Consider the following 21,047-nt stretch of genomic DNA (forward strand, 5'->3'; position numbering starts at 1 on the left):
TTGACTGACACATGCCCCTCATGTGATGAGTTGGCGCCCGACTCTCCCTTCGAGTAGTAGGCAGCTGATTCAGTCTTCGAACCTGAACTAGAGTTGACTTTAGCACCATACATACCTGGATCTTGAACCTGATCCGTAGGTGTCTCCTTTCTAACCATGTTAAGCTCAAATGTTCGGAGCTTGTTAACTGCCGTTTCCAGATCATATTGGGGAAAGTCTTTGTCTTCCCTCATCAGTACCGTGTACATCTCCCATTTTGGTGGGAGAGCATCAAGAAGCTTCTCAACTATCTCATCTTCTCGGTAAGAAATTGAATAGTTGCTCAGTTCAGTCATTAGATGATAATATCGGGTGATGATATCATCTAGAGATTCATTCTTCAAATACTTGAAGACTGAGAACTGGGTTTTGAGCAATTTGATCTTCGAAGCACGGATTCCCACATTTCCTTCAAACCGGTTCTCAAGAGCTTCCCAAAGCTCTCTTGCTGTCTTGTACTTTCTAAAAGTATGAAGAATCTCTTGTGGAAGAGCCATAGTGATAGCAGCATGAGCCTTGCTCTCGGCCTCATACATCTTTTTCTCTTCATCTTCCATTTTGCTGTACTTCTTGATCTGATCACGACCTTCGTACTCCATAGTTTGTGGAATATAACCATCCTGGATGCATACCCACATTTTCGCATCCTGGTACTTGACATATTGTTCGAACCGATCCTTCCATGCAACGAAATCGGTTCCCTTCAGCAACCTTGGTGCTTTTGTAGCTGAGCCTGCTTCTACTTCCATCTTTACTAACTCAGAGATGTTAATTGACGACATCTTTCTCGAAAACTAAGAAACCCGAAAAATCAAAAAAAAATTTTTTTTGAAAAGTACTGTAGGCGAAGTTACGGATAACTTCGCTTAAGTCTTAACTTCGCTGAAGAACTTCGCTGATTCTTAACTTCGCTTGAGGTAAGCGAACTTAGGAGGTAGGCGGAGTTGTAGATAACTTCGCTTGAGTTAGGCGAACTTGAGAAGGTAGGCGAAGTTGTGGATAACTTCGCTTAACCATATATCTTCGCCGAAACCCTACGAACAGTGACGGCAACTTCGCCTGATGAACACGAAGTTTCTGCAGATCTGATTTCTGGGTTTTTCGAGGTTTTTGACGGTGTAAAGGGTTGAATACGATGGTAGGAGGTAAGAACGACACAAAAACACAGAAAACACGTCCCGCGAATAGTCGAAACAGGACGATTTCTACACCCGCGTGAATATCCCGAACCACACAATCGAGCAAATGCTCTGATACCAATTGTAGGTTCCCTGGATGGATCTGCACGGGATATCTCAATCTACACAGGTGCGGAATCCCTGCGTAGGTCGTTATGAGTGTAGAACACGAATCAAACAAGCACACGATATGAATAAACAAACACGTTATATTATAACCGAACACGTGATATAATCACTGAATACACGTCTCTCGACTCACACACGTCTGTATACGATAACTTGAACAACTCGATGAACAACCTTAAACAAACCGTAACCTAGGAATATATATACACGACAACTTCGCCTGGCATGTTCAGGCGAAGTTGTCCATAACTTCGCTTGACTAACAAGTTCGCCTAAACAGCGAACTTGTCAGTAACTTTGCTTAAACATATAAAACATAATTAATCATTACAGACTCAATTACAGACACTAGACTATGAACTACTGACATTTATGCACCAACAGAATGCCAAATGGTCCTTAGCTAAACGATTCCGCTTGATTCTACTTATATACATACTATACAACGTTAATACGTGAAGTAGGGGTGTTACAAGTCTACCCCTCTTACAACAGGTTTCGTCCTCGAAACCTGCCATAGAGAAAACAACATAGGTTAGTTCTTCCTCATTTCATCTTCTAATTCCCATGTAGCCTCGGACCCCTTTCTATGTTTCCATTGCACCTTCACTTGTTTAACCGTTTTGTTTCGTAATTGCTTTTCCTTTTGGTCAAGTATAGCAACAGGCTCCTCAATGTAGTTCAATTTTTCATCAATCTGGATGTCATTAACAGGCACGTAAGCCTCCTCATCCGCTAGACATTTCCTTAGATGAGACACGTGAAAGGTAGGGTGAATGTCATTAAGTTCATCAGGCAAATCCAACCTGTAAGCGACTTCGGCGACACGAGCGAGTATCTTGAATGGCCCGATAAATCTCGGACTCAGTTTACCACGTTTACGGAATCTAATAATTCCCTTCCAAGGAGAAACTTTGAGTAGAACCTGATCTCCGGCTTCGAATTCTATCGGCCTACGCCTTTTATCCGCATATGATTTTTGTCTGTCTTGTGCCGCCTTCATAAAAGTCTTTATTTTATCGAGTTTCTCAGTTGTCGCCTCAACCACTTCTAAACTTCCCAACTGTCTTTCCCCAATCAAATCCCAACATATAGGAGTCCTGCATCTACGACCATATAACATCTCATAGGTGGCATCCCGATACTAGAGTGATAACATTATTGTACGAGAACTCAGCAAACGGTAGATGATTGTCCCAGCTACCACCAAAATCAATTATGCACGCCCTTAACTTATCTTCTAGAGTTTGGATGGTTCTTTCTGATTGACCATCTGTCTGAGGAAGATAAGCCGTGCTGATATGCAATCTTGTTCCCATTTCCTCATGAAACGTTTTCCAAAACCTTGAAGTAAACCACGTGTCTCGGTCAGACACGATAGATACCGGCACACCATGTTTTGCAACGATCTCTTTAATAAATAACTCTGCCAATCTCTCAGAAGTACGAGTCTCGTAGATCGGTAGGAAATGAGCACTTTTAGTCAACCTATCCACAACCACCCATATGGTGTCATAACCCTTAGCTGTACGCGGTAGCTTAGTTATGAAGCCCATAGTAAGGTGTTCCTATTTCCATTCTGGAATTTCTAACGACCGAATCTTTCCATACGGCTTCTGATGTTCAGCTTTCACCTGAAGACATGTCAAACATTTACTCACGTAATCGGTTATTTCCCATTTCATGCCCGGCCACCAATAGTTCTTCTTCAGGTCGTGGTACATTTTGGTAGCACCAGGTGAATCGAGTAACGCGTCTTATGAGCTTCATCCATAATCTTTCCTCTGAACTCCCCGTGACAAGGTATCCATATACGTCCTAACATGAGTCTTACCCCATCACTGTTAACTACCAAAGACCCTTCTTGGCCAACCATATGCTCCTTGTTAATTCGCTCGGACATTAAAGCATCAGTTTGCGCCTTAAAGATCTGTTTCATAATATCCGGCTTCACGATAAGTTGGCACGACTTTACTCAAATAGGCTTTCGACTTAATGCGTCGGCTACGACATTAGCCTTACCCGGGTAATACGTTATCTCACAATCATAGTCTTTAATTAATTCCAACCATCGTCTCTGTCTCATGTTTAACTCCTTTTGTTCGAAAAAGTACTTCAAACTCTTGTGATCTGTATGAATTGTAAACCTAACACCGTACAAATAATGTCTCCAAATCTTTAATGCAAATACCACAACTGCTAACTCCAAGTCATATGTAGGGTAATTACCTTAATTAGGTTTTAGCTGCCGTGAGGCATAAGCTATCACCTTTCCACGTTGAGGACACAACCTAACCCTAGAGAGGAAGCATCTGAACAGACAACCAAGTCCTCGGTACCATCTGGCAATGCCAATACTGGAGCTTGCGTTAACCTCTGTTTCAATTCATGAAAAGCCTTTTCTTGGTCCGATCCCCATTCAAATTTCACATTTTTCTTTGTCAACTTTGTCAATGACGAGGCTACCTTAGAGAAATCCTGAATAAACCTTCGATAATAACCCGCTAAACCCAGGAAGCTGCGAATTTCAGACGGTGATGTAGGAGGGTCCCAGTTCATTACAGTTTCCACTTTAGTGGGATCAACTATAATACCAATTGGGTTAATCACATGACCCAAGAATTGTACCTCTCTCAACCAAAATGCGCACTTAGAAAACTTTGCATATAGCTTTTCCCTCCTTAAAGTCTCAAGAACTTCTTTAAGGTGACAAGCATGATCATTTTCATTTTTTGAATAAATAAGGATGTCATCAATAAAAACAATGACGAAAGATCAAGCATAGGGCGACATACCCGGTTCATCAGGTCCATAAACGCTGCGGGGGCGTTTGTTAACCCGAACGACATCATAAGAAACTCGTAATGTCCATAACGTGTGCGAAAAGCAGTCTTTGGTATATCTTGTTCCCTTACTTTCAACTGATGGTAACCCGACCTAAGATTGATTCTCGAAAACCAACTTGCACCCTGCAGCTGAACAAATAAGTCATCAATCCTGGGTAACGGGTACTTGTTTTTCACGGTAAGCTTATTCAGTTCACAGTAATCGATACACATGCGCATGCTACCGTCTTTCTTCTTTACAAAAAGTATTGGAGCACCCCAGGGCGAAATACTCGGCCGGATGAAACCTTTATCAAGCAGATCTTGCAATTGGGTCCAAAGTTCTTTCATCTCAGAGGGAGCCAACTGATAGGGAGCCTTAGCAATAGGTTGAGCTCCTAGAATAAGATCGATTTGAAATTCAATTTGGCGATTTGGTGGTACATCATATAAATCATCTGGAAACACATCGGGAAATTCTCGTACCACCGGAACGTCTTCGAGTTTAGTACAATCAGCTTTGGAATCAACAACATATGCTAGATAGGCCCTGCATCCCCGCTGCATAAGCCTTCCAGCCTTGATCATAGAAATAACTCGTGGCATTAAGCAGCTTCGATCGCCATGAATCGTAACTAGGCTCCCATTGGGGGATTTAAGTTGAATTAATTTCTCCCCACACACAATATTTGCGTAAGTGGACAACTAATCCATTCCAAGAACAACATCAAAGCCACCCAAGGTCATAAGGAATAGCTTAGCAGGAAAGTTAAAGCCTGAAAGTTCTATAAGACAATTTCTAATCGCTTCATTAATTTTCACAGACTTACCACTAGCAACCTCTACTTCAAAAGCACCATCTATCGACTCTGGGATTATATTTAGTAGAGGACAAATGCGATAGATATAAAACTCTTACTAGCACCTGAATTGAACAAAATAGTAGCAGGAATACCATTAACCGGAAATGTACATGACACAACATCGGGTTTTTCCTTGGCTTCTTTCTGCGAGAGATTATATGCTCTTTCTTTATCTTTTGATTTGTCTTTTGCTTTCACACTAAAAGTTTTCTCTTGACCTGACCCGCGCGGCTTATTCTTAGGGCAGGCAGTGACCGAGTGCCCAGTTTCACCACAACCAACACATTTTGCATCAGGACATTTATACGAAAGGTGTTCTGTCTTTCCGCATCTAAAGCATAGGTTTGAACCGAGAAGACATTGCCCATAATGGCTTTTACCACACTTCCTGCACTCTTTCTTTTCGCTAGAACCCCCCAATTTTGTTTCCCTGTCCTCTACTTTAACTCTCTTTTCTCCCGGCTTGTAGTTGTTGTTACTAAATCGTTTACCGTTGTTGTTGTGGTTGTTCCATTTCTTCTTTAGCTCAGATGGTTGAACATCTTCCCTTTCATCATATAGCATACCGCTGAGATATACGACTTCTCGAAAAGTAGCTGGTTTAGCTGGTATCACCAACCTGCGGATGTCGACCGGCAAACCCTGAACGTACCGTTTAATCCGCTTGGTTTCAGGAGTCACCCAATCAGGTACCAAACGTGACATCTCATTAAATTTATTAGTATACTCTCGATGTGTCATATTCCCAGCCTCAAGCTTCAGAAAATCTCTCTTAATTTTGTTCAGTTCATTAGTCGGACAAAAGTGCTCAATCACCAACAACTTAAGCTCGTCCCATTTCATCCTTTGGATAGCTCGTTCTCCCATGACTAGAGTAATACTTTCCCAACAACATAAGGCCTCAGAAAAAAATGAATGAGCTGCAATCTTTACCTTTTGATCCTCCCTACATTCACTGATTTTTATTACAGCATCCATTTCTCTGATCCAACGATGAGCAACTATAGCATGTTTGGTGCCATCGATCTCTGGAGGATTACACTTTTTAAATGAACCATAATTGCATCCCTTAGATACTTCTTTATCTGAACCCCCCTCGTCTTCATCACTACTAAAAACGGTTACAAGTTCCTTACCCTTCTCTCCCAAGTCCTTCTTACCGGCAGCCTTCTTATCCTTATTTTCAGTTTCCATCTCTTTAGTCACGGCCTTAATAGATTCAGCCATGATCTCGGGCATGGTACTACGGATCACCTGGTACACTTCATCAGCAATAGCCTCTTGGACCGTTGGTTCCAAGACAACTCTATCCTCAGTGGGGTAAGAGTTAGCCTCGGTCTTCGAGTGGTGAGAGTCTTCATGCTCTGGTTCAGGGGTTTTGGTATGTCGTCTAATCACTCAGGGTTTTGGATTAGGCCCCGAACGACCTCCACAACAGCCACCACGACCACCTGAACGCCCACCTCTAGCCATTGCTCAAAACCTAGGATAAAGAATAGAACACCGATCTTGTCAATCTAGGATATAATTCAGAACACAGTAAGTAATGTAAACTGCTAATTACAGTGGCCAAGTGCAATTAATCGTTTACGAACTTCACCTATTCTAAATCTACCCTAACGTGAGTCATATCAATGTACAATTACTAAACGAATAGACTAGAAATTTGATTGACAATAGACCATAAGAACCTTACCTCTTGGCTAGATGTAATCCGAACTGGCATTTCTTGCTTTGGTCCCATACACTGTATGAGTCTAGGCATTTAGGAATACCCAGATCTCTCAGACTAAGGATCTGATACCAACTTGTAAGAACCACATCCCGGGACGCCTTACCGTTTGCTGCATCATAAGCAAATAGTTCAACTAGAATTTAAAGCGAAAACCGTAGTAGCGGAAACTAGTCTTACAACGCGAAAATAATAATAAAAAAAAATATAGTCCGGATAAACCAAATAAGTTCAAGTACGAAATAAAATAAACGAAATGCCAGTGTTTAAACAAACGGATAACTTCTAGTGCAACCAAGAGGATCCTGATCTTCTGACAAGTACTTGAAATCAGTCTGATATACATATATGAAAAACGTCAGCGTTTCTGAGTGAGTTCTAGTTTTTAAATTCATCAATAAGATTTAAGCATCAAGTGGCATAGCTCAAATAAAAGTACACACAACATACATATAAAATAGTCGGTGCCACAGATCGTAAAGGGTCCATAATTGCCCCGAACTAGCCAACACAAAGTCGTGACATTGATCGAGGACTTCTTAATTTGCCCCGTGAGAGGACTTCTTAGTTTGCCCAGTAAGAGGACTTCTTAGTTGACCCAACCCATGTCCGATCTTTTAAAATATGAGCATCAACTTAACACGTGCGTACCATGTAATTCACTAGAACAAGTAATTGTTTCTAAAACTATTTTCATGCATACTTATCAATATACAATCTCATTTACTATATATATATATATATATATATATATACCAGCCCAAAAACAATATTAAAACTTTTGAAAGTGGGCACGTAGAACTCACCGTAACGTGTTGCGCAAATTAACGAGAGCTAGAGCAACGAGAAAAACACGACCCTAAACGCGGGTTCAAGAGCCTACAGCATAAATATGCATACCCATTAATATGGCCCTACTGTTTGGCTTGTCGTTATATATGCAAGGCATATTTTTCATGCATGTACCATAACCCACCTTGTTTAAAGCCATAATAGTTACTGTTAAAATTGGATCTCAAACCAAATATGGCACCTTAATGGGTGTGGTAGTCGCCGGAGATAATCACCACCATGGTGGTGATCCGCCATGCAACCACCACAGAACCCTATTTGATCGGGTCTTGGCACACGATAAGGATTGAGTACGACCCGAAACTGAACCGACTAGCCAAACTTAACGCGAAATTATTTGTATACCTGACTAGCGAAGAGAGTAATCCGCGTCGAGACCTTCGAGAATCGCCGACAATACCGGAAAGAAAATCCTACAAGAACGCGAGATTAGGAACACTCTCGGCCGAGAACATTCGAGAACGGCGAAATAGATACACGCTATAAGTTGTGGTTTAAGAGCTTACCCGATAAAGCAAGGAGATTGATCGCCAATACGAGTTCTGACAATTGCCACTAACGGTAACGCACCGCCCTGGCTGAGAGTTCATATACGAACATTAGTCCGGTTACTAGTTTCAACTCAAGAATAACACATAAAACCATTGCTTGAAATCTCACCTGATCTTTACCGGAGGAAAAGGAGGTCGGAGTTAGCTTGGTTACGTCACTGGTTTGCGAGAAAGATGATCATCATAATGATTCGTAGCATGATAAATAGGTGGGGTTGGTTTGGAATGTTTCACCTAAGCCCTCCAACATTCTTTACCAAGATGGCTTGCTTCCAAAGTAAAAGAAATAATAATGCAAAAACACCCATGAAGTTTTCTTGAATGCCAAATGGTCCTTAGCTAAACGATTCCGCTTGATTCTACTTATATACATACTATACAACGTTAATACGTGAAGTAGGGGTGTTACAAGGCATTCCTGACATCTTTAAACCATTTAACAAATCAAGGGAGTACAACTGCGGATCAACATCGTCTGAAACGTCTTCACATTCAGCTAAACAGTCGTAACTTAGATACTCGACTTCTTCACTAGGAATGAGGGCTAACATACGTTCGTTAATTTCTTGAACCACCTCATTCAAAGCTGCAAGCAGTGCGTGATCCTTAAAGTAAGTAAGTTCGTTGAATCAATCTAATATATTAGGATATACAAACCATATTAAATCACCATTCGGATCAACTGAGTTCAATGTCAAGAGATCGTCTGGAATATCAATAACCGACTCTCCGTCATTTGGACCACCCACGCTTCCTTGACCTATGTCTAACAACCAATCAACAAACTCTTTGATGTTTTCAACGCCTGAAGATCGACATCCAACTGTAAGCCTCATGTTCTTAGTTAGTTTAAGAACCTTACACTTTGACCAGATATAAGAAGAATTGATGCAAGTATTGACACATTCACTTCTGGTACCATTCATTACAATGGGCAAAATTTTCTGAAAATCACCAGCAAAAACAACAACCTTACCTCCATAAAGTGCTCCGGAAGTATTGGCAGAATCACCATTCATAAATGTTAGTGCATAGAAATTTAACACTGTGGATATGTTATCCTGGCATATGTTTTGGATCAGTTATCCTTAGCGTGTGTTCCAGATTCCGTCATGATCAAGGATCCACAGTACTTATTATTTATTAATGGTTGTTCTCATGTGTAGTCTTATATTTAGCAGGTATAACGGTTAGAAGACTCATTCCATGCGCTAACTTGCAGTCAAGAAGATATTGACGTGTCTAGATCAATTATCCTTCTGAAGAGTTCCAGAGCTATGTCAGGATCATGGATCCTCGATATTTGATGCTATTAACAATTGTTTCTTATATGAAAGCTGATATTTATCAAGTGTAACGGCTCGAAGACCTGCTCTACCCCCTATTTCGCAGCCTGAGTGATGGAGAACGTGGTCAAAATGGCAGTTACGATTATATTGAAGGCAATGGCGGATATTTAGGGATTATTAATTAATATCCTTTATTATTCATAACTCCTTAGAGTTATTATCTTTTATGTGTAAATAGAGACTATGATAAGCTAGGAAAAGACACCCAATACACTCTACTCTCTACGAACACAACAATACACACACACACGTAGAATTATTGTAAACACTGATCATAATCTCCAACCTTGTATCCTCATTTTTCATATTAATAAACTTGACGGTGATAGTTTTCAGCGTCTGAGGGTTTTTTTGTGCCGGAGATTATTATAATCGCATACCATCCGACCAAAGATTACATGGTTAATCCTTGACCGAAGCAATTCGACCAAAGATTACCTTGCTAGTTTTTTACCGAAGTAAGATTATCATAATCAAGGGTTTTTTTTCCCTCGTGATCAAATCCTTGTGTTCATCATTATTTCGTTTACATATTCATTATTATCATCATAGCACTAGACCTCACAATTACGAATTTGGATACATTATCCTTGAGTGATTTTTGTCCAAAACAATTTGGCGCCCTCCGTGGGGCAATTAGTGCTATAATCCAGATTACTTCCTATCAATTTTCAACCTTTCATACCCATATCACCATCAATGGCCTCTCAATCAACCTCTGCTCCATCAACCATGCCATCTTCGGTTCCTCTCTCATCAAGAACTTTGCCGCCGATGCCTCCTCCAATCACGGGAGCACCGAGGGCTACTGCTGCTGGAAACAAGACACAAACTCCAGTCTTCCAGAGCTCAAAAACCACTGCTGCCACTTCGGTGGTCAAATCTAACAATGATGTTTCTGCAATATTTTCACAGGTTAAGGCATACATGGAGCAGCAGAACAAAAACAACTAGAGAAAACTAAGTGAAATTGAAGATCTCAAGAAAAGAAAGAGGCCAGAGGAGGATCAGACTCCCTTGATGCTCAGGGTGTTGGATTTCACTACTCCAGGATCCGTGGCTCAGCATACTCAAGGATCCTCGATCCTTCAGCAAGGATCATCCATCCTTCAACCAGGGTCCGTGGGTCAGAAAACTCAAGGATCCTCGTTCATTCAACAAGGATCGTCCATCCTTCAACCAGGATCCTCTGGGTTGTACCCTCAAGGATTCTTCAGCTCCCAACCTCAAGGATCCTTCTGGCAGAATCAAGGATCCTCAGGAATTCACCATCAAAGGTCTTCTGAGGTCCATGAAGGGGACATCATCCCCATGCAGACCATTGCCTTTGGTGAACCTGCTACTGTAGCAGATGCCTCTTATCTTAACTATACTTCTGGGATGCCAACGTTCAACCAACCAAGAGGTAACGCCTATAATCGTATATCCTCAGACACTAACCTTGGCTCTATGCAGGATACATGTATCAATCAGGCTATGGCTAGGGAACTTCATAATCTTAAGGATATGATATCCAGTTTGCCAGGAGTGGTCCGTCCAATTCATGAAATACCAGAAGGGAGCCATAAGATGTCCAGATTTTCTCCACCGATATGCGATGCGGAAATCCCAAAACGCTTTCAAACACCCAACATGAAGGTATATGATGGGACCATTAATCCAGAAGAGCATGTGGCTCAGTATAGGGAAAGGATGGAGATCAATCCAATTCCTGAAAGACTTAAGGAAGCTTGTCTATGCAAGGGTTTCGGATCCACACTAATAGGATCTGCACTTAAATGGCAGCTAAGTCTTCCTCCTTATTCTGTTACTTCTTTTTCATATTTAGTTAACTTGTTCAAAAACCAATTTTCTTGTAGTAGGAAATTTGAAAAGTTAACTAGTGATTTATATAGAGTTGTCCAACCTTATGATGAATCCTTAGGGATTTTGTTACAAGGTTTAGCAGGGAGGCCCTAGAAATACCTAATCTTGATATGGATACGACTGTTGAAGCATTCAAGATGGGACTTCAAAGGGGCTCCCCATTTTATGACGATCTTGTGATGACTCCTTGCAGGACTTTAGAAGAAGTAAGGAACAGGGCACTAAGATTCATACGGCTGGAAGACGACAAAAGGATACAAGAACAATTGGGGGATCAGACGAAGCAAGGATCCCCTGACAAGAATAAAAGGATCCTTATACAGAAACAACAACTCAAAGCCGTACTCCAAATTTAACAATCAAAACGTTCGAGCAGTTGAAGAAGGAGATGATGATGATGATGATGATGATGATGATGATGATGAAGATTACCCAAGCATTTCTGAATATTTCTTCTCTGTGGATACTAATGGTTTAATTTGTGCCATGAAGGATCTTGGAGAGAAAGCAAGATGGCATCGGAAAAACGAGAAAATGACATCCTTCAAAGACACGTCCAAATGGTGTGCATTCCATGAGGATTTCGGCCATCAGAATGATGATTGTATTGGTTTAAGGAGGGAAATTGGATACCTCCTGAGTAAGGGCCATTTTAAGGAACTGTTGGGAAGAAAAAAGTCCAGGATCCAGGATCCTGAAGACGTTCCTCAAAAAGCAACTCCGCCCCCACCAGATGCTCAAGTGATCAACTTCATCTCCGGAGGATCAGACATATGCGGCACCTCCTTCTCCGCAGCGAAGAGGCACGCTAAAGAAACAAAGTTAGAGAATGGGGAACGACCAGTCATCTCCACTACTTTAACAACTGATAAAAGGATCTTCTTTGATGAAGAAGATAAAACCAGCATCCAGGATCCTCACCACGACGGTTTTATTGTAACTTTATTTATCGCTAACCATTATGTGCGCAGGATCCTAGTCGATGGTGGAAGCTCGGTCAACATCATACAACATGATGTGCTCCAGAAAATGAATGTCCCAGACTCGGAGATCATCCCGAGAACGTCAGTGCTAGTTGGTTTCAGTGGCGAAACCAAGAAAACATAGGGGAATATTAACCTCCCAGTATACATCGAAGGGTTAAACTCATATAAATTTGTGTTATTGACAATCTGTCTTGTTGCAATATTATTCTTGGTAGGCCTTGGCTACATGGGATGAATGATGTAGCCTTTACTTACCATCAGTGCATTAAACAACCAACTCCTTGGGAAGTAGTAAGGATAGATGGTGACCAAGTGGAAGCTAAGAATTATTATTCTTCATCCATGAAGCCGACAGCTAAACAGACGATAGCATAGCAATTACAGAAAAGTCCTAGGAATGTGCTGGAAGCTCGAGAGCGAGACATAAAGGAAGTATCTTTAGATCCTGAAGATCCAGAAATGAAGTTGTTCCTAGGATCCTGTATCCCTGACGATATCGAGGAGGATATAATATCCTTCCTAAAGCGAGGAAAATCCACGTTTGCCTTCAGACATTCAGACATGACAGGTATTTATAAGGAGGTAATTACTCACAAGTTAGGCCTTGATCATTCTATTAAACCCGTCCATCAGAAGCGAAGGAAATTCGCTCATGAGAGGAGCGCGATCATACAAGAAGAAGTTGAAAAACTTCTTAAGGCCGGTATGATCAGAGAGGTTAAATATCCTCGATGGTTAGCTAATGTGGTTGTTGTTTCTAAAAAGAATGGAAAGTGGAGGGTGTGTGTCGATTTTACCGATTTAAACAAGGCATGCCCCAAGGATCCTTTCCCGTTACCACATATAGATTTCATGGTGGATGCAACGGCGGGACATAAGATGCTTACCTTTATGGATGCTTCTTCTGGATTTCAACAAATTCAGATGGAACCATCTGATCAAGAGGATACATCATTTATAACTCCTACCGGCATATATTGTTATATTGCTATGCCGTTTGGATTAAGAAATGCAGGGGCAACGTACCAAAGATAAGTCAACATGATGTTCAAGGATCAGTTGGGCAAGACTATGGAGGTATACATAGACGATATGGTGGTAAAGTCGAAGAAAGCTGAGGATCACCTTAGAGACCTCGAAGAAGCATTCAATATCCTCGACTAATATAAAATGAAATTGAATTCGTCAAAATGCAACTTTGGTGTTAAGGCTGGAAAGTTTCTGGGATATATGGTGACTAAAAGAGGAATTGAAGCAAGCCCCAAGCAGATTGAAGCCATCATCAACTTGAAGTCTGCTGCAAATGCCAAGGATGTCCAAAGGCTCACGGGATGAATAGCCGCTCTCAACAGGTTCATCTCAAGATCCTCCGAGAAGTGCAAAGACTTCTATGACATTCTTAGGAAAAATAAGAAGTTCGAGCGGACGGAGAAGCATGAGGCTGCACTCAAAGCCTTAAAGGATTACTTATCCTCAACACTAGCTCTGATGAAGCCTGTGGATGGAGAATCCTTATATCTATACCTAGCTGTCTTAGGAAACGTTGTAAGTGTTGTCCTTGTGAAGAATCATGAAGGTGAATAACATCCCGTTTATTATGTAAGTAAAAGCCTTTTAGATGCAGAAGCCAGGTATTCTCATTTAGAAAAATTAATTCTTGCACTTATTATGGCTTCTACTATATTGAGACATTACTTTGAAACACATACTATTATTTTGAGAACTAACTATCCTGTTAAGAATGTTCTTAGAAAACCAGAATTGTCAGGAATGATGGCCAAGTGGGCTGTAAAACTAAGTGCATATGATATTCAGTATGAACCTAGAATAGCCATCAAGTCACAAGCACTCGCAGACTTTGTGGCTGATTTCACTAGTGACCTACCAAAAGAAGCTGACTTGGAGGTCCAACAACTAGAAAAGACTAAGGATCCTTGGATACTCTTCACTGACGGCGCTTCCAATGTAAGAGGAACAGGATTAGGGATAATACTGAAATCGCCATAGGGGGACATATTATTCCACTCTATAGCCTGTGAGTTTCAAGCAACAAACAACGAGGCAGAGTATGAGGCTTTGATCGCAGGTTTGTAGTTAGCAAAGTTCATGAGGATCAGGTATCTTCAAGTATATATAGATTCATTATTGATTGCTAACCACTTTAATGGCTCATATGTTGTTAAAGGAGAAAAACTAATCAAATATCTAGATGTTGTGAAGGAATTAGCAAAATCCTTTGAATTGTTTAGCATTGCACAGGTACCAAGGGAAAAGAATGCTGGGGCAGATGCCTTGGCAAATTTAGCCTCATCTTTGAAGATTCTAGAAGACATGAAGATCCCAATCATTCATATACTCTCGCCAGCAATAGGAGAACAAGAAGTTGGGGAGATAACAACTAACAAAAAAACCGTACTTTGGGATCCATCATCCTCAAACAACCAAAGATCCTGGATCCTCCCAATCAAAAAATACATTCAAGATGGAGAAATTCTAGTCACCGAGAATCCGAAGTGTTTCAAACTCAAATTATCACAATACATTTTATTACATGATGTGCTACATAGGAAATCTCTTGCAGGTCCATACTTGAGGTGTATCGAGTATCCTGAAATTCAAGAGGTGCTCAAAGATTTTCACGAAGGTGATTGTGGTAATCACACTGGAGGTAGAGCTCTGTTTTCTAGGATTCTAAGAAAGGATACTTCTGGCCAACAATGAAGAAAGATGCCATGGAATACTCAAAGAAATGTGATGCTTGTCAAAGGCATGCAAACATCCTACATCTACCAGCAGAACCTATGTATCCTATATACTCATCATGGCCTTTCATGAAGTGGGGCATGGATATTGTGGGTAAACTACCTAAGGCACCAGGAGGAAAAGTATTTATGCTTGCAATGATTGATTACTTTTCAAAATGGATAGAAGCAGAAGCTTTTGTTCAAGTACGCGAAAAAGAGGTGATATCTTTTATTAAAAGAAATATTATTACTAGATTTGGTATCCCTTCAGAAATTATTTGTGACAATGGTTCCCAGTTTATTAGGAAAAGAACCACTAACTTTTGTGGCAGATGGGGCATCAAGATGATTACCTCTACTCCAGTACATCCTCAAGCTAATGGTTAAGTGGAGTCTAGCAACAAGATAATCATCAACAACTTAAAGAAGAAGCTAGGATCCAAGAAAGGAAAGTGGGCTGAAGAGCTACCTTTTGTTCTTTGGGCTGACAGGACAACACCTAAGAATGCAACAGGCCAGACACCCTTCTCGTTGGTGTTTGGATCAGAAGCAGTAGTCCCTACAGAAATAGTGGTACCTACAGCCAGAACAAGCATCCGTGATCCTGTGGTCAATAATGAAATCCTTCTCCAAGATCTAGATACTGTTGATGAGCTTAGAGACCTAGCTAAGATCAGAATGACAACATATCAACAAAGGGTAGCTGGGGCATACAACACAAATATATGGATCAGAAGATTTCAAGAAGGAGATCTGGTATTGAGAAAAGCCTTCCAAAATACAACTGACCCGGCAAATGGAAAGCTTGCACCCAAGTGGGAAGGTCCTTATCTTATCGAGTCGGAGGCAGGAAAGGGGGCATATCATTTGCTCACAATGGAAGGCAACAGGTTACCAAGAGCATGGAATGCTATCCATCTCAAGAAGTACTTTTTCTGATCAGGATCAAGTATCCTAAGAGGATCGAGTATCCTTAAATGATCTAGGATCCTAAAATCGGTAACATCTATCTGATCACTTACCCTTTTCATATTCTTATTAATTTAAGGATAATATATTTTTAACGTTTGTCTTTTCCAAGTTTTTAAGTAACAATGCAGGTTTCAATAAGAGGTACAATGTCTAAGAGGTTGGCCACCTCTCCCTCACGCTTAAGGTACATCGCTATTTTCCTTGGCCTAGCCCACGATTGGATATGACCCCCGATGGTCATATCCTCCAAGGTTTAAAGGTTTTTACCTTTCTTATAAATTAGAGTTTCTACACTCTCACCTGGAGCGCATGCTATCCAACGTATAGTCCGGGGCAGCGAGACCAGTACACGCTTAGTGTCTGACAATTTCGTTGTCTTCGGCTATATGGAGGATCCTACGATTTATGGTAGATGTACCATACCACCGGTTTATAAAGTTTTCACGTTATCTCAAGACAAAGGTTTCTAACATTTTCATGTTAGCTAAGGTTTTTGGCGTTTTCACGTCACTCACGTTTGGGCTAAATCCCGGTTTGGGCGAGTCACCAGTTAACATCCGTATCCTTGGGCCAGCCCCAGTTTGGGCTTGTCCCCAGTTTTTGGGCTTGTCCCTAGTTTAACACCAGTTCACGGGCTTGTCACCAGTTCACGGGCTTGTCCCTAGATTACACGGGCTTGTCCCCAGATTACACGGGCTTGTCCCCAGTTACACAGGCTTGTCCCCTGTTGCACGGGCTTGTCCCCAGTTTATTTTATGGGCTTGTCCCCGGTTTATTGGGTTTAATCCCAGATAATATCATAAGTTATTTGCATCAGGTATCATAAATTAGATTCTGAGGATCACCGAAGGATCAATACTTATGGATTCAAAATCCTTTAATTCAGTTTTATATGGATTGCAAAAGGATCAATACTTATGGTAAAATAGGTCTAACCAGACCTTACGGTATGATTTCTGTTTATCGGTTTACACTTATTTGATTTCAGTTTATATCTTTATAGATATAAGGATTCATTATTCTCAATCTATTTTTATAAAGATTTAAGATCCTGGTTTATTTTTGCAAGGATATTTTATCCTAAAAACTTTTTACTAAAAAATATTTCTCAAAAATTTCAACAAGTCTAAAGCTATATCAGACAAACTTTCAAAATAACAGAGAATCAAAAGATAGTTAAAAGATACTATTTATTAAATTTACTTGCAATTACCAAAAATCATTAACCCGGATTTCACCATACGAAAGATGGACCATCCACCCAAGTTAAACAGGTGTTACTAGTTGTTCATGATTTGCAGGGAGAAGGATATACTGGAAACTCCATTGATATGTGACAATTATATCCAGCTTGTCAAATCTCATATGTTTTTGCAGAAAGTTTGAATTCAAAGGCAAAATGACAGCTGTGATCTTTATCACAACCGTCATTTTGGGGGGCAATTGTTAGTGCACAGAAATTTGACACTGTGGATATGTTATCCTGGCATATTTTTTGGATCAGTTATCCTTAGCGTGTGTTCCAGATCCCGTTAGGATCAAGGATCCACAGTACTTATTATTTATTAACGGTTGTTCTCATGTGTAGTCTTATATTTAGCAGGTATAACGGTTAGAAGACTCAGTCTACGCACTAACTTGCAGTAAAGAAGATATTGACGTGCCTGGATCAATTATCCTTCTGAAGAGTTCCAGAGCTATGTCAGGATCATGGATCCTCGATATTTGATTCTATTAACGATTGTTTTTTATATGAAGTCTGATATTTATCAAGTGTAACGGCTCCAAGACCTGGTCTACCCCCTATTTCGCAGCCTGAGTGATGAAGAACGTGGTCAAAATGGTAGTTACAATTATATTGAAGGCAATGGAGGATTTTTAGGGATTATTAATCAATAGCCTTTATTATTCATAAATCCATAGAGTTATTATCTTTTATGTATAAATAGAGACTATGATCAGCTAGGAAAAGACACCCAATACTCTATTCTCTCTACGAACACAGCAATACACACACACACACACTTAGAATTATTGTAAACACTGATCATATCTCCAACCTTGTATCCTCATTTTTCATATTAATAAACTTGACGGTGATAGTTTTCACCATCCGAGAGTTTTTTGTGCCGGAGATTATTATAATCACATACAATTCGACCAAAGATTACATGGTTAATCCTTGACCGAAGCAATTCGACCAAGGATTACCTTGCTAGTTTTTGACCGAAGTAAGATTATCATAATCAAGGGTTTTTTCCCTCGTGATCAAATCCTTGTGTTCATAATTATTTCGTTTACATATTCATTATTATCATCATAGCACTAGACCTCACAATTACGAATTTGGATACATTATCCTTGAGTGATTTTTGTCCAAAACAATAACATCGTTTAAAGTTCTGACCAAAGCTTCAAAAGCATGCTTATGAATCATTGGTGCTTCATCCCAAATTATTAAGCTTTTCTTTTTCAATAATTCATAGACGTCCGTATTTCCTTTAACCTAATTATAAGAAAAAATAATATATATATATATATATATATATATGTATATATATATATATGTATATATAACGTAAGATATTTTAAAGTAAATTTATATTCGAATAACAAATAAAATGATATATAATAAAAAAAGTATTCATTTTAAAAGTAACAGAAAGTAGGTTGTAATATTACCGGACAGATGGAATCTTTGGTCAAATTAATGGGTATTAAAAATCTCGAATGTGCTTGTTCTTCCACCCTCCGAAAGCAAAGAAGTTATACCGCTTGAAGCAACATTCAACACAACTTCTTCCTTTGACCTTATTGATGCAGATAAGGTCTTCCATAAATAAGTTTTTCCAGTACCACCGTAACCATAAACAAAAAACACGCCACCTTTTTTATCAACCCAAGCATTCATTATTTCATTATAAACCCCTCTCTGTTCATCAGTTAACGAATCAAATAGATTATTAAATTCGTTATTCATGGTCTCGGTATCATATGAAAGCTCGTCAACCATCAACGGATTAGTTGCTCTTGAAATTGTTTCCATATCTAGAAAAGTCATTTGTTGATGTCTTCTAAGACTGGAGTTGTTACAAATTAAAAAATTTTCAATTTCCAGGAGTGCTAAGTTTTTTTGCTGCTCTTCATTAAGAATCAAACCTGAAAATAACATAAGAACCTACTTAAATTTATATTAATAAATATTTATCGATATTAGATATTTGGCATAATTGAAAAGATTACAAAAAACATAAATCGTACCAGGCTTGTTTTGATCTTTTTGTTGTTTGTATAGAATACCGTCAACTAAAATTTGCCAAGTACTTTCCCAAACAAAATGAGGTCTAGATAAACTATAAGTAATCAATATTGTAGAAAAAAAATTCCTTAAATAATATCCGGCAGAAGTACGACTTGCTTCTTCAATTGCTTCTATGTATTCCTTATCATCATCTAAAAGACCTCTTTTGTAATATGCATCTCAAAAAGTTTCACACACAACTCCATCAACTGTTCGAATGTCTTCAAAACATTCATGACCTTTAACCTTATTTAATAATATTCTTAGATAGTAAGCCTCGTTGAATGCGGGTGGAACAGCATGAACTCTACCGATTGCAAAACCCCTTAGCCTCGGTTCCCATTTACGTAATTGTTTTTTCCAAAGAAACATTGTTGGAAACTCAGAGTATGTGAGACTCTTTATAAGGTCATAGTTCTTATTACACTCAAACCAACCGATAAACATCGAAGAATCATTAGTTATTTTGTTTAAAATATCTTCAATATCTTCGTTAGCATCATATATTACCTGCTGTTCACCGGGTATATGAAAAGCAAGCCTCATAGCAGACGGAAGCCTATAATGCATGTCAAATGCAAATATCCTCCATGCGGCCTCGCATGCAGAGACATATCTGCAATCATAAAACACTTTGATTTCATATAAATTAGGATCTTGGTTATCACCATCGTTATTTTGTACAAACGAAATTGTTGCTCGGTCTAGACCCTTATTAATGTATTTATACAAATACTTTATTGATCCATCTTGATTGCACCACTCAACGTTAACATGTGCTTGAAATTTTTTTAATAGAGTCTGGTTGTATGGAACGACACTTCTATTAACCATCATTATATCTGACTTAACAACATATTGCCCGTTATCTATTCTTTTGTATACCGGAAAACCTTGAGAATCAGCCGCTGTCTCATCATTAAATATTTTAGGAAAAATTTTGGAGCATATTTTGTTTACCATGCAGGTGCACTTCGGGTTAGCATCACCACATGGACCGTGAATCATATGATTAGATATAAGCTTGTATAGATCTGGATCACTGTCTTTGTTTGGAATCTCAGCAGAAATAAATTTATTTACATCTTTTAGATTATGAATCTTGCTACCTGGATGAAAAAATATGCAAATATGGGCGTGCGGTAGACCCCTTTTTTTAAACTCTATCGTGTAAACAACTGCAAGAAAGATAATAAAAGTAAATATTCAATAGCCTATAAATATTATTAACATTTATAATGTATGCAAGTAGCTCTTTTATTATAATTGTATATTCATAACATCAAATAAAATTACCTGCTTGAACCCTTCCAAACAAAGACTTATCCTTCACCAACTTAATCATTGCATCAAGCATGAGCTTAAAATCCGACATAATATATCAGGTCTATCCTCCGACTTTAACGTTGTATCCTTAAGAAATCTTTTAACTTCTGGCCAATTGGGATTACATGTTATGGTTATGAAAAAATCGGGATAACCGAACCATCTACAAAGACACATAGCGTCTAGATAATTTTGCATCATATATCTTGCTCCGCCAGTAAATGAGGATGGTAGAATAACACGTTGCCCAACCGTTGAAACACCAGTATTTCCAACAGATTGCATACCTCGTAAACTTTGGTAAGTATCACACCTAAGTTCATGTTGTTTACCG

At 39.4% G+C, this 21,047-nt stretch overlaps 1 protein-coding gene across 1 annotated transcript; it reads right to left on the reverse strand.

Moving 5' to 3' along the window:
• Positions 1 to 18,793: 18,793 nt before the first annotated feature.
• Positions 18,794 to 20,762, reverse strand: LOC143576018 (uncharacterized). Its single transcript, XM_077060225.1, has 3 exons — positions 20,684 to 20,762; positions 19,627 to 20,565; positions 18,794 to 19,245 (listed from the first exon to the last, which is right to left on the reverse strand). The coding sequence occupies exons 1-3, from the start codon at positions 20,760 to 20,762 to the stop codon at positions 18,794 to 18,796; spliced, it is 1,470 nt and encodes a 489-aa protein (XP_076916340.1).
• Positions 20,763 to 21,047: the final 285 nt, after the last annotated feature.

This window comes from Bidens hawaiensis, unplaced genomic scaffold, assembly GCF_021521415.1.
Source record: "Bidens hawaiensis isolate Kalapana, Puna unplaced genomic scaffold, B.hawaiensis_p1.1 tig00027833_1, whole genome shotgun sequence".
NCBI lineage: Eukaryota > Viridiplantae > Streptophyta > Magnoliopsida > Asterales > Asteraceae > Bidens > Bidens hawaiensis.